This window comes from Phocoena phocoena, chromosome 18 (assembly GCF_963924675.1).
Source record: "Phocoena phocoena chromosome 18, mPhoPho1.1, whole genome shotgun sequence".
NCBI lineage: Eukaryota > Metazoa > Chordata > Mammalia > Artiodactyla > Phocoenidae > Phocoena > Phocoena phocoena.
In genome coordinates, this window is record NC_089236.1 from 23,579,204 (window position 1) to 23,593,054 (window position 13,851).

Genomic DNA, 13,851 nt, shown 5'->3' on the forward strand with positions numbered 1-13,851 from the left:
ACTGCCATTAGAGACTTAGACAAGGCGTGGTTATTTGTTACTTGTTTCTTGTGGGTAACACATATCAGGAGATTGGTTTTGGTTACATTAAGTTTCAAAAATGTCTATGTAAGTGGAGGAAAAGTCTGACCTGGAGATAACATTTGGGAGTCATGAGTACACAGACGGTATTTAAAAGTGTGAGACTAAATGAGGTCACCTAGAGTGGGAGTGTAGATAAGAAGTCCAAAGACTGAGCCCTAGAAACTGCAACATTTAATGGCACAGAGATGGAGAGGAATCAGTAAAGGAAACTGTGATGGCTTAGTGGTGCAGGAGGAGGAAAAGCAGATGCCAAAAGTGAGGAAGTGAAAAATAGTTTCAGGACTTCCCTGGTGGCGCAGTGGTTGAGAGTCCGCCTGCCGATGCAGGGGACACGGGTTCGTGCCCCGGTCCCCCGGTCCGGGAAGATCCCACATGCCACGGAGCGGCTGGGCCCGTGAGCCATGGCCGCTGAGCCTGCGCGTCCGGAGCCTGTGCTCCGCAACGGGAGAGGCCACAACAGTGAGAGGCCCGCGTAGCAAAAAAAAAAGTTTCAAATGCTTCCAATAGGTCAAGTAAGACAAGAACTGAGGGCTGACGGCTGGATTTACCCTTTGGTAAATCTAAGTCTAGTGAAGGTACTGGAAGTGAAGGTTTGATTAAGAGTGAGTTTAAGAGAGAACAGGAGAGGGCTTCCTTGGTGGCGCAATGGTTAAGAATCCACTTGCTAATGCACGGGACACGGGTTCGAGCCCTGGTCCGGGAAGATCCCACATGCTGTGGAACAACTAAGCCCGCCCGCCACAACTACTGAAGCCCACGCGCCTAGAGCCTGTGCGCCGCAACAAGATAAGCCACTGCAATGAGAAGCCCGTGCACCACAACGAAGAGTAGCCCCTGCTCACCACAACTAGAGAAAGCCCGTGCGCAGCAACGAAGACCCAATGCAGACAAAAATAAATTAAAAAAACAAAAACAAAAACACAGAACAGGAGGAAAGGAATGGGAGACAGCAAAGAGAGACAACTCTTCAGGAGCTCTTAGAGAAAACAAGATGCATGAACTCAACTTTTAGAAGGAAAAAAATTCACACATGATTGAATGCGTGCATGTTTCTAAAACGTGAACCCATCTTTTTCTAAGGAAAAACAAAGTGTATGCTTGCATAAAACAAAATCTGAAAGTATACACACCAAAATGTTATTTTGGGGTGGTGGAATTATGAATAATTATTTTCTTCATGTTTATTTTTATTTTCTAAATTTTCAACAATAAACACAGTTACAAATACAATTTCTTTTTTAAAAAAAAGGGACTAAAAGGAAACCAACTAAATTATTAGAGCTTAAGAAATGAGTCCTAAGGAGCCAGATCTGGTCATTTGTATAAGCTATTCTCTTTGAACAGCTTGTCATAAATTTCCATTGGTAATAATTCCCTGGCAATTAACTCATTCAACAAATACATTAGCACCTACTATGTGCCAGGACCTTTCAAATGAGACAAGTGAAGTTCTGTCCTTTATCACATAGATGCTAATCTACCAATGTACCAGTACTGTGAGGAATATGATGTACTATTCCAAATTTCAAGTAATTAACAATCTAGTAAGAAAACAAAAAACAACCCCCTCCTCCAAATTGTGAGGGGAGGAAGGGAAGCAAATTGTTTAAGTACACATACTAATGTGGACAAATTATGTATATATACACAAGCACACACACACAGGGGAATATATAAAGGAATAAGAGATATATAGGGGAATATATATAAAGGAATAGAAAACTTAACAGAGGAAGAACGGCTGGTTTTAAGGTTTCTCTCAGGTGATCAAAATTTTTACTAGATGCATACCTTACTCCCTAATATTTCTATGAGTATCTACCTTTGTGAGCTCCAAATTTTCAGCATAATAAATTGATGATGTTTCATGAACTGTCATTTCCACTATATTCACAAAGCTCATTAACCCTAAAAGTAGCCATTATATCTAAGCAAATTTTTTACTTCGTTTTTTTCCAGGTAGAAAAGGAGACTAAGAAAAGGTTACTTAAAGTCTAGCAACTGGATGAGGCTCATACCCTAAAACACTGACCTGTTTACAAATAAGCTTACAAGTAAATATACAATCATCATAATCCTTCTAAAGGAGCTATGTCATTTTTGAGGATAGACATTTAATATTTGGGGGCTATATACAGAAAGGCAGACAGAGAAAACGACGAAAAACAACTGCTCGTGCTACTTCAGGAAAAATCATGCCTTCTAAACTCATATGGAATTTAGGTTTTACATTACATAATTTTAAAAAGAAATTGTAAGCCCTTTGAAGCTTACAAGTAATACACCAATACTGCATTATATTAGGATATACAGACATAGGGAATGCAGAACTATTTTCTGACAACACTGGTGGGTCAAGGAAATGTTTAAATTCAAAAAGATGCGATTACAATAAGGAACACCAAACAGATGGAGTAGACGGTTATATTTTTCTAATAGAATTTCCAAGAACAGAAATAGTGGGATTTATTCTGCTGTCTATTGGAAACACACCCTGAACCTTACAAATTATTATTTTGTATTATTTTATTTATAAAGTATATATATATAAAGTATATATATAATATATATATAAACAAAAAAATCAAAAGAATTTTCCTTCCAAAGTTAACATTGAATGCTGTAGTGCTATATATTATTAAAGAAGATGTGAAACGAACCAAGTTAAAGTCTTCATTAGCTAATTTACTCAATCACTTGAAACATAAAAGCCCTCCAAACAACCAGGAAAATATATCATTCCATAGTCTTAAGAGAAGAAACACATTTACCATAAACTATAAACGTTAATTATGTATAATAATCTATTTGATTTATAGAGCCACAGGATGATTTTAATTAGTGTTATTTCCATGAATTTCACTTAACCATAAAACAATGTTAAGTCCAATTTAAAAAATTTGTATTCAAGTAAAAAGAAAAATTAACCAATAGAAAAATAAAAGCCTCAAAAGAAGATAAATGACTTGGGCTGTTTTCCCCAAGAAAAAAATTAGGGGCAATTAGACAATAGCTGGGTCAATAATATACATTAATACCTTAAAAAAATCAAGTAAAAGGTACTGGTTCAAAACAGCAGACTGAATAATAAAAGTCTTTTGCTTTCCAAAGTGCCTTTGAAATGAGAAAAGATATTTTAAACAAGAAAAATCCATAAGAGGCCTAGAAAACAAGAAATGGATCAAGTAGCAAACCAGAAAGTTTAAAGAAATCCTGGAAGATTGAAAACAGGTAAGACTGCACATATAGAAAAAATCACAGCAGCCCCAATTTAGCAGCCCCTCTGACTAAATTCAGAGTCAACAAATACAAAAAATAACATCAGGGTAATTAATTAAACCAGAACAGCAGAGAGAGATGATTCCTAACTCCATTAGCATAGGGCATAAGGGCCTGCCACCTACCACTTTGGCCCTCAGGCCAAGAAAGAGAATCATATGCCCGGGATGCACCCAGCTGTGGGTGGTAGGTCCCAAGAGAAGCAAAGGCGAGTACCAACAGATCACACTGAACCCAGAGGGCTGAAGAGGGGGACAGTTATGCCAAGCAGTAAAATACACATAGTACTCAACCACTCCTGGGTTCTGGAGGTTCCAAGACTGCCTCTGGGCTCCTTGATTTGGAAGAGACATGACTGTTGATATAAGCCACCTACATGCTCACAGCACACTGCCAATCTTCTCATTCAATTAAACTGTTGAAGTAAATCTACCAAACTGCTAAGAAAGGCCACTTATATGAGTTCCAGGAGCAGAGACACATTGGAAGGAAAAAATAAAGAAAAAATATATGAGGATCTAACAGAACAAAAAATAGACAATTTTCACATAAGGCTAAAAATTCCTGTGAAATTTCAGAACATCAATAATAAAGAGAAAATTCCCCAAATTTCCAGCACTAAACCACAAACACACAAACAAAAAACACCCCAACCTAAAAACCAAAAGCACAAACAAAAGAAAATCAAAATCAAAACAAGCAGTGTACAAAGGAAAAAGAACACCAGAAAATCTGGCTAAGTCTGAAAGTACCAAAAAATGTGGCTGAAAGTATGGCGGAAAGTATAAAGGTGGGCACGGAGATTCCGTCTGAGCAGACTTCTGTAGCATCCCTCTAATACTGGCTCCACCAGATTCCAAGGAGCCAGCAGCTACATGACAACAGTGAGAGGGAAAGAAACAAACTCTCCATGCATTCCATATGAACAGAATTATTCTAGGCAATATTCCAGAAGAATGGGGAAAAAAGCATGAAAAAAAGAAAGATGAGATTTAAGAAAAAGATGATGCTAAAGCATCAAAGAAGCAAATAAAGTTTAAGAAAAAATGAAAAAAGAACCCATAGGAACTTGAGCCTTGAACATTCTCTTTCGAGTGACAGGGATTTATTGACACACGACTACAGTCCCTATTTGTTAGTAACTCTATTTGATTCAATAATGAACACAGTTACAAAATCAGAACACTGTAAATGCTGTGCTTATGAATTTGGCTTTTTGGAATCAGTGCCAAGAGAAAGTATGTATATATTTCATTCCTCAATTTCCCTGGAACAATTAATATTTAAAGAAGTATTTTAAAAACTCCTATCTTCACTGAGGTATAATTATGATGATGATAAAGATATTCCAAGATGTTTCACTGCAAACTGTAAGAGTAGTACTTGTGGAAAAGGGGCCAGATTTATCAAAAGGCACTTGTCTTAACTTGAAGCCCACAAAAGGGAGGGAAAGGGGGCACGTATCACTTTTCTCTCCTTAAGAAATGCAGGGGCCGGGACTTCCCTGGTAGCGCAGTGGTTAAGCATCTGCCTGCCAAGGCAGGGGACACAGGTTCGAGCCCTGGTCCAGGAAGATCCCACATGCCACGGAGCAACTAAGCCCGTGAGCCACAACTACTGAGCCTGCGCTCTAGAGCCCGCAAGCCACAACTACTGAGCCTGCATGCCACGACAACTGAAGCCTGTGTGCCTAGAGCCCGTGCTCCACAACAAGAGAAGCCACCACAATGAGAAGTCCACACACTGCATCGAAGAGTAGCCTCCGCTCGCCACAACTAGAGAAAGCCTTCGCACAGCAACGAAGACCCAATGCAGCCAATAAATAAATAAATAGAGACACCTTTGAAAAGAAAAAAGAAATGCAGGGGTTGCATTCAGGATACCCATAATAATCTCTTAAACTATTCTACCTTATCTGTGAGCCTGTACAGAGCAGTGAAATGTTTCTCATTTTCTTTCTCTCTTTTCCTTTCAGTGTTAAATAATGTAGTTCTATAAAACACAAGTCTATTTATGGTATAAATATATCTACTGAAGATCAGCATAACAGGAGAGAAATGATTTCTGAAAGTCTCTAAATTTGCTTTACATAAACATATGGAAATACATTTAAATAACTATGTCAAGCCACCATCACCTAAGTCCCTGGACCATCTCAGTACCCTCTTAACAGGTTTCACAGCTTCTCCTCTGACTCATTCTAGTCTATACTCTTTGCAGCAGGCAGAGTGATCACCTAAACAGGTAATCTTGTTGCCCACAAGCTCAAAACCTTCCAAAGGCTTTCCATCACACTTAAACCAAAACCTGCTATCTTTGTCACAGTCTATTTGGCTCTAAGTGATCTGGGCCCAAACTACCACTGTTCCTTCCACATACTCCACTGGAGTTACTCTTGCTGCTCAACTCATTTCCACCTCGGGACCTTTGCAGTGTTCCCACTAGAAAGCTCTTTCTTCAGATGTTCACATGGCCTCATCCCTCATCTTCTCAGAGAGGCCTTCCTGGACCTATCTAATATAGATTCCTCTCTCCTGTTAAAGAATCAATCTCTTACACTGATTTAGTTCTCTAAAGAAAACTAAACTTCTACCTTCAACACCTCTACATATTATATATCTTATTTATTTGTTAATTGTTTCCACTAAAAAGTAAACTCCTAGAGGGCAGTGTCTTTGTCTGGTTCATGACTACCTCCCACTCCCCACAATAATGTCCAGTATATAGTAGGTGCTTAATGAACATTTATTGAATGAATGCTAAATACCTATTAATACTTTAGCCAAATAAAATATAAACAGGAAAACAGAAAATAAACACATGCTCCCTCTAATCACAGACATGCATTTATAAGTCTGCAAAATCACTTGCAGTTCTTTGGACCCCGAGTTTAATTATCTGTCATAATATAGTATGTCATCCTTTGAAAGCGTGGTTATTGTTCATGACTAACTAAGCCTCACAAGCCTATAATGCCTTTGCTAAAACAAGCCATTCATTCTCAAATTGCTGTAAGCCAAGCTGATCTATCCCAGATCTTCTGTTTCCCAGAAATCAATGTTTATGTTGTACTGCTTCAGTGAGTTTTCTTTGCATGGTCTCTAGTGGTCACAAACCACAGTTCACCCAGTTCACCACACTATAGCTTTTTAGATACCTACTATCATTCATCTTTTACTTATATTCAGCTCAGCAGAGTAGCTGTAATGCTGGTAGATGAATGTATAAGCCCTATAGGTTTCAAGGTTGGAATCATATAATTTTATGTTTGAGATAGCCAGGTGTGGTGGTATGAGGGAACTAGTTTCAAATGTGAAGATGAAATAAACTTTTGGGTAAGCTCCATCAGGACAGGCACCATGTCTGTTTTGTTCACCAGCTATGCCTAGCCCCTGGCACAGGACAATCACTAAATGAATACTAATTAAACAAGGAAAATAAATTACCTCAAAGTTGATGTAATACTACTAAAAGGAATACGATAATTAAAAGTCAAAGTCAGGAATAAGTTTAGATATAAAATAACATGACCAAGAAACTTAAAAGAAACTAAATCAATAAAGTAAAGTTGCCAATGATACAAACATTTGTATGAAAATCCAAAACATTTTCCTGAATTACTATCAATAATGGCACATAAACAAAAATCAAAGCAAGGTTAGATTTCTAACTAAAGCCATTTTTAACTTACAGGAGTTGAAATCTTCTTTGCAGTTTCTGTGATTACTTGTCCTAGAGGTTTCCAGATTTGAAATGTGTAGCGACCTAAATAGTAACAGGAATAAAAGCAAATATATTTTCTATAATGAAAGCCAACACCCACAAAGTGCTCACCATAGTATTTATTGTTTACTTTATATATGTTATTTTAATACCTATCTCAAAATCTACCTGAAAGACAGTCACATTTTTTCAAATTTCTAATTTATTAAATGGAGGACAGATTTCATTTTAATATAATTTTCATAGCTACTAAATTAAGCTTTAGTTCATAATTATAAAATTAGAAAATTTCAATGGTTATGTATAAAATCCTACTTTTATACAATGTTACAGGTCATAAAAACAATAACACCCTAGTACTCAATTTCTCACTGAGGATGACTACTCTCCTAAAAGCTTCTTTTATTTTAGTGCTTTCCTTTCTTAGGCATCCTAATAATCAAAACTCCTCTGAGTCTGGACAACTAAGTATCAACAGCAAAACAGGTCCTAAATTGTTTTGAGGGCATAGAACAAGAATAAAATATTATCTGGCTAATTTACCTTTTGTACCCTAATCAGAATGTGTGTCTACTTATATTAGGGTCTCTTTTCCCAAAGCTCTGCTAGAAAACCAGTTATGACCCTCTGAACTTAAATTCAATTTCTAACCATAACATTATTTGCAAATCAAGATTTCTACTGGGAAAGTTCAACTACATAGATGTTTTATAAGAAGTAACCTGTCTAAACATACTGTCATTCCTGTGCAAACAACATGTTACAGGGAAAAACAAAGGATGCTAGACATAGGAAGATGTGAAGTAGCCAATCTAAGTAGGAGATAAAAAGCTCTTGAGATCAAGTAGAACATTAAATAAAGTAAAATTAAATGAAGCTGAAACCCTAACTCATCTAAATCTCTTATATAAATATCAACTTCCATTTGATTCTACAACAGTATAAAATCTGGCTTGTAAAGTGCCTTAAAATTCCTTCAAAACCACAATCATGCAATCTCAATGTAAAAAAGCAATTAAGGCTTCAAGAAGTGACATCTGGACATTTACTTTAACTATAGAGGAGAATATCTAGTTCCAATAGTCTAGGGGTACTTTCTCCTAAATTCTACTCTTCAGTCGTATTTGACCCTGAAAGAGAACTGCCTGCTATTAATATTCTAGTTAGTAAACTGAATTTGGCAACAGAGTAGTATGTATAGAATACATACACCAATTCTTCTCATTGTAGAAACAAGACCTTGGCAAAAGTATATCTTTCTCTAATTTCAAATAAAAATCTTACATTTGAATTTGAAATAACTATGCCTATTCTGCTACAGTAATTAATACAAAAATTGCTTTATGTTTATGGGCAAGTTTGTCAGAATTCCTTTTCAGACATGATACTCTTCTCATGAAACCTCAGTAAGTAGTTAACTATAGTTATATGAGACACAAGACTTTGACAGTACAAGAACCAAGAGAATCTGAACCACTGATCTTCCTGATTTTAAAGTTCTTACTGGTAAGGTGCTTTAAACAGAGTTGTGTGGAATTAAATATTATACAAAACAAAACAAAATCTTTTATGTCTCTTTTTCTATTGGATCTCACTGCATATAACCACAATGGAATGTAGCTCCACCTAAAAAGAAGATCCAATTAACAAGATCAAATCCATGGAACTTAAGAGACACAAATGCTAAATGAAAAATGTAAACCTTTATCAACAAGGAAATGCTCTCAGATTAACATTTAATTAGAGAATAGCTATGCAATTTAAAACTATAAATTAATGGTTAGAAGAGACAGCAATTTTACTTTAAATCTTTATTCTTTCTAAAAAGATTTTGGCAGTAAAAGAAGTTCTCCTGGGTTTGTCAAAGAAATTACACCAACATGTTAAAATGAACAATAAATATACTATAAAGAATGGCTACGCTCATCAGAAAGAACTGACAGCTCAGAAAATGTGTATTCTTATCGGCAAGAAAAAAATACGGGAGAATAAAAGAGCCCCATTATCACTTACACTGCTTCATATTAAAGAGATTTTATTTTTTAATAGTACACTATAGCTCAAACTAAAAAAATGGGAGGAAGATCAATTATTATTGGGGCTAGTTCTCCTAGCTTTTGTATTGTTAATTTCCTTCACTACAAAGTTTATCTAGATTTTGCTGTGCTGACAAATCTTCAGTGACTATAAATGTTGCAAAGAATGGGAACGTATGCCTTAAAATCAAAATCCTCAGAATACTAAGAGCCTTCTCATGAATCACTATAGAAGCTACTTGGAAATATTTCTCCTGCAACATTTATTAATATATATCCTTTATTTATCTTACCTGCAAATCCAAGAGCTGCAATACCCAGTCCCACAGCTATCAAACTTCTTGCCTATGGAGGAAAAAATGATTATCACTTATAGTGTTACATACTGGGTTTTTAAAGTAAATCATTTAAAATAATGAGAATAATTATGATTAATAACACATTTTCCTCAAGCTCTGTGGTGTAGAATTTTTTTTAATCTTCAGGATTACAGCTAATTTTCAGTGAATTAAAATAATTCTAGATTTCATTTAATTTCCATGTATTTGAATTTGTTCTAATCAAGAGCTTTTATGTTACCTATTGCTAAAATGTTTTCTATAGACTATTCTTAATAGTGGGTTTAATGTATTTATCTTCTATAAAGCTAAAAGGTAAATATTTCCTCCTCATTTACATATGCAATGCTCAATGGACTCTGCTATATTTAAAAAACTTGATAAAATGTATCCATGTTTAGAAAAGAAGTCAAACTGTGAAAAATTAGTAAAAGTGATGAATAACTTAAGAGCTAGCTTATTTCTACCTTTCTTGACCAATGTAAAAATTTTACAGTAAGAGCCAAGAATTCAGAGTTTAAAGTTATGAGCTCATCCTGATAAATTTTAAATTAGTTATATACTCCATATCAGTCTATGCTTTTCTCCTGAACCACCTTGGGAAAATATTTGTCACAACAGAAAAAGGTTTTATGTAGCAAAGATCAACGGTTGCCCCCCAAGATCCATTTTCCCCTTCTTCTACAGGATCAAAATTCCTATTTTTAGCCAGACACATATTTCCAAGCCCCGCCTTAGACTTAGGTACAGCTATGTTTACTAAGTGTTGGCTTATAAGATATAAGCAGAGTGGTGTGTGCAGCCTCAGAGAAGTCCTTCATGGGACGGTGGAATGTCCTTCTCCCTTTCCATTCCTCCTTCCTGCTGGCTGCAATGTAGACATTATACCAGGAGCTGCCATGTCGGATAAGGGAGGAAGAACAATGAGATGAAAGGAGACCGCATCCTGGATGATCATGTAGCTGCCACAGCACCCCTGGACTGCTTCTATTTACATGAGATAAAAATAAAATTGTCTTCCTAAGATACTACTACTATTTTCAGTTTTCAGGTACTTGCAGCCAAATCAAATTTTGATGGAATCAGAATTAAGGAGAGACACTACAGAAACAGTTTCTGTCTGATTAGTGGTGAAAGAGGCAAACCCATAAGATCCAAAAACTAAAAAAAAAGCTACAGTAATCTCACTAGGGAACAGAATGGAGTCATTTGACAACAGTACAAAAGAAATCGTAAGATGGAGGCTGAGACTAGATGGATAGTAAAACAGAAAAGCCCTATAGCCATCAGTTTTCAAGTTCTGTAAGGAATGCAAATCTTAGGAAATCAAAGCCCCAAGTCTTCAAGAGGAGACTCTATAAGGATAAACATCAAGACACAAAGGCCAACTGTATGAAGGTGCTCTAACTTTAACACCCAGTAACTCTCTCTTAGAAGTCTAGAGCTCTTCATAGACAAGATGAGGAAAGTTCATCTAGGTTTCCCCTCCTCAGTTCCAGTTCCTTTTTTTTAAAGAGTTAGACTTTTTTTTTTAATAAATTTATTTATTTCTTTTGCTTCACTGAGTCTTCGTTGCTGCACATGGGCTTTCTCTAGTTCTGGTGAGCGGGATCTACTCTTCGCTGCAGCGTGCGGGCTTCTCACTGCGGTGGCTTCTCTTATTGCGGAGCACAGGCTCTAGGCGTGTGGGCTTCAGTAGTTGTGGCATGTGGGCTCAGTAGTTGTGGCTCACAGGTTCTAGACTGCATGCTCAGTAGTTGTGGTACACAGGCTTAGTTGCTCTGCAGCAGGTGGGATCTTCCTGGACCAGGGTTGGAACCCGTGTCTCCTGCATTGGCAGGTGGATTCTTAACCACTGCGCCACCAGGGAAGTCCTCAGCTCCAGTTCTAAGATTCACCTTTTCACCAGGCAGAGCACTAGGGCAATCTCAGTAAGGGAAGATTCTTACCCTGGCAGAGAAGGACAAGCCTAGAGCTAGCTAGCAAGAGGCCAAACAGTCTTTGAGGTTCCCTTCAGGTTGTCTAGATGTAATTACTCCTGAACTGAAGGGAAATGAGTATTGATTTCAAGAAGATGTTCTGTTGAGGTATATTTTTGCCATTTTCTAGAGCTTCCCAGGGGCTACATATTTTGAGTTTTCCAGTCTTATTTTCCATTGGTTCACTTTAAGGATCCTCAGTCCAACCAAAGTACTCAACTGGGGCTTCCCTGGTGGCACAGTGGTTAAGAATCCACCTGCCAATGCATGGGACACGGGTTCGAGCCCTGGTCTGGGAAGATCCCACATGCCACAGAGCAACAAAGCCCATGCACCACAACTACTGAGCCTGCGAGCCACAACTACTGAGCCAGGGCACCACAACTACTGAAGCCCATGCGCCTAGAGCCCATGCTCTGCATCAAGAGAAGCCACTGCAATGAGAAGCCTGCGCACCGCAACGAAGAGTAGCCCCCGCCCACCGCAACTAGACAAAGCCTGCACGCAGCAATGAAGACCCAACTCAGTCATAAATAAATAAATTTATTTTTTAAAAAGTACTCAACTGTTTTCATGTGTGAATTTATTTTCCTTCCTCATAAACTTGTTTATTCTTTCATCTGACCAGAAATATTTATCTTTGCTATCAAGATCTGACGTATTCTTAATATTTCAGCTTGAACCAGCCACAGAATGGGAGAAGTCATTTGCAACACATAACGATGAGCACATGCCCCAAAATACAGAGAATTCCTCCACATTAAAAAGACAGATGGGGCTTCCCTGGTGGCGCAGTGGTTGAGAGTCCGCCTGCTGATGAAGGCGACACGGGTTCGTGCCCCGGTCCGGGAAGATCCCACATGCTGCAGAGCGGCTGGGCCCATGCGCCATGGCCGCTGAGCCTGCGCGTCCGGAGCCTGTGCTCCGCAACGGGAGAGGCCACAACAGTGAGAGCCCCGCGTAGCGCAAAAGAAAAAAAAAAAAGACAGATGATCCAGTAGAAAATGAACAAAAGAGTCCAGGGGGATCTCCCTGGTGGGTCCAGTGGTAAAGAATCCACCTTCCAATACAGGAGACATGGGTTTGATCCCTGGTAGGGGAACTAAGATCCCACATGCCAGGGCAACTAAGCCCACGTGCCATATCAAAGAGCCCACATGCTGCAATGAAAGATCCCACATGCCACATCGAAGATCCCGTGTGTCACAACAAAGACCCAACACAGCCGTAAATAAATAAATAAATAAAATATTAAAAAAAAAAGAGAGTAGGTCAGGGACTTCATAGAAAAAATCTAAATGGCTAATAAACATATGAATACTAACAATAAACACCAAACCAAAATGTTGTAGAAATATTAATACAAGAATATAAAGATCTCTGGCCTTTGTGAAATTTGTTCTATCCACCGATGCATCAAGCACCAAGCAATAATATCTACACTTCTAGGGTTATTCTGAGGATAATATTAATAACGTATGTAAAGGACTTAGCACAGTGGCTTGGCACATAGTAAACAGGCAGTAAACGTGAACCACTTTAATGTTATCAATAAGAATAACTAGCTATTAAGAATGTAAGTGGTGTAACAGAAATACGAACAATGTTTCATAAACTCTTAAATTTGTCCAAGTAAAAGACAACTCACAGAAGTGGTTTTTGAGGTAGGCCGTGGAAAATGAATTGGTCTTTTCTAGGTTAGATAATCCAAATTTTCACATTTTGAAAAACGCATATTTGAAAAACATAAAGTCTTGAAAAGTTGAGTTATTTTAATTTCACAATTTTATAGGTTGATTACTGCATCATTTTTATTATTCCTACTATTCAAATATATATATATGAGACAAACAGTTGCCTCATTCTGAAGAGATTTTTATGTCAAGGTATTTATATCAGAAACATTAAATCATCAGACATTTGATCATTTTTCACTTTAATCTAACAATACGTAAGGCTCAATTGTGTTTAACAATTAAAAATTCAATTTAATTTAACAAATTAAGTATTGAGTACTCTGATGATTATTCTCCATTTGTCTCTCCAGATTCATTTTCCACCCTTCTCAGAAGACTACATTATCCAGTCCTCGCTTGCCCTCTCTCGCTTCTGGTTGGGTTTTGCCAATGAGAGGAAGTGTTGAACAGAACACCATGCACTGGTTACCAATCCCAGAAAAGGACTCTATACATTTCTGCCCATTATATCTTGGTATCAAGGTTGTGAAGGAAAACACAACAGTCAAGCGCTAGGCAGAACAATGATTCACTCACATAGAGAAGAGACAGAGTAAGATCAGCTCCAGTCACGTGCACTAGTCTCATGCGGCTAGTGGCCGCCAGCCAGCTGACAAAGGGAAATTGGCCCACAAGCACCCTCCCTCTCTTTATCCCACACTATCCCTAGAGTCTG

General features: G+C 37.6%; 1 protein-coding gene across 1 annotated transcript in view; it reads right to left on the reverse strand.

The window, feature by feature from the left end:
* The window catches only part of DNAJC15 (DnaJ heat shock protein family (Hsp40) member C15), a 62,357-nt gene that overhangs the window by 26,468 nt on the left and 22,038 nt on the right, over window positions 1-13,851 (reverse strand). Inside the window, exons 2-3 of the mRNA XM_065896211.1 lie at window positions 9,416-9,467; window positions 7,055-7,128 (exon numbers count right to left, since the gene is read on the reverse strand). Coding sequence (XP_065752283.1) covers window positions 7,055-7,128; window positions 9,416-9,467 — 126 coding nt within the window. The remainder of the gene's footprint in view (window positions 1-7,054; window positions 7,129-9,415; window positions 9,468-13,851) is intronic.